The following is a 2760-nucleotide window of genomic DNA, read 5'->3' as shown; positions in this document are numbered from 1 at the left end:
CGTCAATTACGGACGTAATTGGCGCTGCTATTCATTGGAGTCAATGAATAACGGCTCCAATTACGGCCAAAGAAGTGACAGGTCACTTCTTTGACGCGGGCGTCTATTTACGCGCCGTCATTTGACAGCGGCGTGTAAATTACGCCTCGTGTGAACAGACAAACATCTGCCCATTGCTTTCAATGGGCAGATGTTTGTCAGCGCTATTGAGGCGCTATTTTCGGACGTAATTCGGGGGAAAAACGCCCGAATTACGTCCGTAACTAGGCCGTGTGAACATACCCTAACTGGAAGAAAAAACTGTTCATTATGTAACATAAAAAATAAAACAAAAATAGAATAAGCGCTAGTATGTGGGGAAATCAGTAGAAACAAATAAGCCCAGCACTGCTACATCAATATATTTAAAATACTATAAAACAATGTAACAAAATAATAAAACCATGTAAGACAACTGTAAACAAAACTTTTTCTGAAGATCATATGGCTGACCAAGCAAAATTTCCAAATCATCGCTACAGAGGTAGCGCATCACGACACCATGTAGTAGGAACCTAAAGAGCCCTGGTATTATACCCACCGTGATTTCATGAGCACCCTTCTAGTACCCGCACCCAGAAAAAAGGAAAGCAGCCACATCACGTTATGTCACAATGAATCTGTATTCAACATATTTTAAAACATAAGAGAAACTTGTTCTAACACATCCAAGAAATAAAATGACACTTGTTATTAGTCTCGTGGTACATCATCACATTTTCGTTGTAAGATCTGTGGCCTCTGCAATGAGAAAACCACTGCTTGCCAGGTAAAAGTTAAAATAAGGAGTAAGAAGACTAAAAGCCTTTCTGTGCCATACAAGTGGCACGACACAAAATGGTTAACCCACTACCATCCCTTCCCCCTCTTAAAAATGTGCAAGACATGGAAATGACATGTACAGGCTCAGATATAGGTTCCGGGGACAATAGACCCCTTTGTCCATGCTTGTTCAGTGTGATTACCCGGAGGAAACTGTTAAGTAGTTTGCCGAATAGGAGATAATGGGATTTTGTGGAGGAGATTTCACAGGTTGGCACCGGTTGGAACAGCTGAATTTTGAAGGCACTCTAAGGACACTGGGTGCTGGTGACCCGGGCACACGCAAGTCATTATTTCATTGTCTATTAAATATAGCTGGGCATCAAAAATGGGTTATTGCCAGCACGTGACAGAAAAAGAAACAAAAAATAACATTTTCACAGCTGCTAAAAAAAAAAAATATTAACAATCTCCCCAAATCCCCATTTTATACAGCAGGTAAACAAAATAGATTTCCCCTCTCATACCCACACACATCAGCAGGGGTGCAAACATTGCTGCCCACACTGAGTTGGCATCATTGTAGATGTGCAATACTTATGAATGGATACTCTGTAACAATAATCCCACTTTGCATAGAAGTATGTGAAATGACAGTCAGGGGGGGGGGGTAATCCCATTCCTCCTTGCCAGGGCATAGTGCCATCCAGCCCTTCAGCAAACTTTTCTTCACTCTGCAGACCCCAATGCACGTGATGGTGACATCTCAGCAGGACACATCCCTTCAGAGCTGGAATCCATAGATGCAAAGTTGGTTGCAATCATGTTACAACAAGTGACACAGTGCATTGTAAACCAGAGAGGGCGCCCCTCAGAGGATAACACAGGAGGAGCAGCATTGATCATCTCCATTGGGCTGGGAAGAATAGTTCATCTGCCTGACAATCTCAGCAAACACTTCATCCACAGAGGCTTTGTTTTTGGCAGAAGTTTCCATGAAGGGACAGTTCCAGTCATCGGCCAGAGCTTTGCCTTCCCCAAAAGACACTTCCCTTTCCCCCTCCAGGTCCACCTTGTTTCCCACCAGGACCATGGGCACTTTCTCATACCTCTTGACCCTGATGATCTGATCCCTCATGGGCTTGATGTCCTGAAAGCTCTGCTGATTCACCAGACTGTAGACCAGAATAAAGCCTTGTCCATTCTTAATGTACAGATCTCTCATGGAAGCAAACTGCTCCGTCCCTGCAGTGTCCAGGATCTCCAGCACGGAGGGTGACGAGTCCACCTCGATCTCCTTCCTGTAGAAGTCCTCAATGGTGGGGTCATATTTCTCTATGAAGGAGCCAGTGACAAACTGTACTGTGAGGGCAGATTTCCCCACCCCGCCTGAGCCCAGCACAACTACTTTGTATTCTCTCATGGCTTCTTGCTGTCTGCTGCTGCTTGCCTGCCGGAGTGAGAGGAAAGGCAGCCCTCACTTAGAGAAAATCACCTCATCAGCTCCACATGCAACAAAGAAGACTCGGCTGGGCTCAGCTGAATTCTCTGCCGTGCAGCCCTGCAGCTCTCCTACGCTTCGCTGCTCTCCATTCCTCTCTGAGGCTGCCCACACTCTAGTTATCTTGAATTACACTTGCATTTTGTAACTTCGTTGCATTCATTGGCTGCGCGGGTTGTCAGTCGGCAATGTCGCCTTGTGATTGGCTCCGCTGATTAGCTGCAGAGAAAGTGCTCTCATTAGTTAAACATGAGTCATTCCCCATTGGCTGTCAGTGTGCGGCCTGTGATTGGTGTTTGCGCGGCACTGCTCTCATGATTACCTGGTTTGTGCGCGCACAAATACCTCACATGAATCGCCTTTACCTCATAATGTCTCATTATACGGAGCGGAGCTCTACAGCTGCTATTAAAGTCTATCTTGCCCCTTCATTTAAACAAGAGTCCTTGATTTGTCTT

General features: G+C 45.3%; 1 protein-coding gene across 1 annotated transcript; it reads right to left on the bottom strand.

Annotated features, from left to right (window-relative positions):
* Window positions 1-643: 643 nt before the first annotated feature.
* On the bottom strand, window positions 644-2445 carry RAP2B (RAP2B, member of RAS oncogene family). The gene has a single exon (XM_075864012.1). It carries the CDS (start codon window positions 2222-2224, stop codon window positions 1673-1675), a length of 552 nt encoding a protein of 183 aa, XP_075720127.1. The 5' UTR covers window positions 2225-2445; the 3' UTR covers window positions 644-1672.
* Window positions 2446-2760: the final 315 nt, after the last annotated feature.

The sequence above is a fragment of the Rhinoderma darwinii genome, chromosome 4 (genome assembly GCF_050947455.1).
Source record: "Rhinoderma darwinii isolate aRhiDar2 chromosome 4, aRhiDar2.hap1, whole genome shotgun sequence".
Lineage (NCBI taxonomy): Eukaryota > Metazoa > Chordata > Amphibia > Anura > Rhinodermatidae > Rhinoderma > Rhinoderma darwinii.
This window is presented reverse-complemented; position numbering and strand designations above follow the sequence as displayed.

What these genes read in the sequence shown, in the direction of transcription:
- RAP2B (XM_075864012.1), bottom strand. Translation starts at nt 2,224, where the DNA reads ATGAGAGAATACAAAGTAGTTGTGCTGGGCTCAGGCGGGGTGGGGAAA.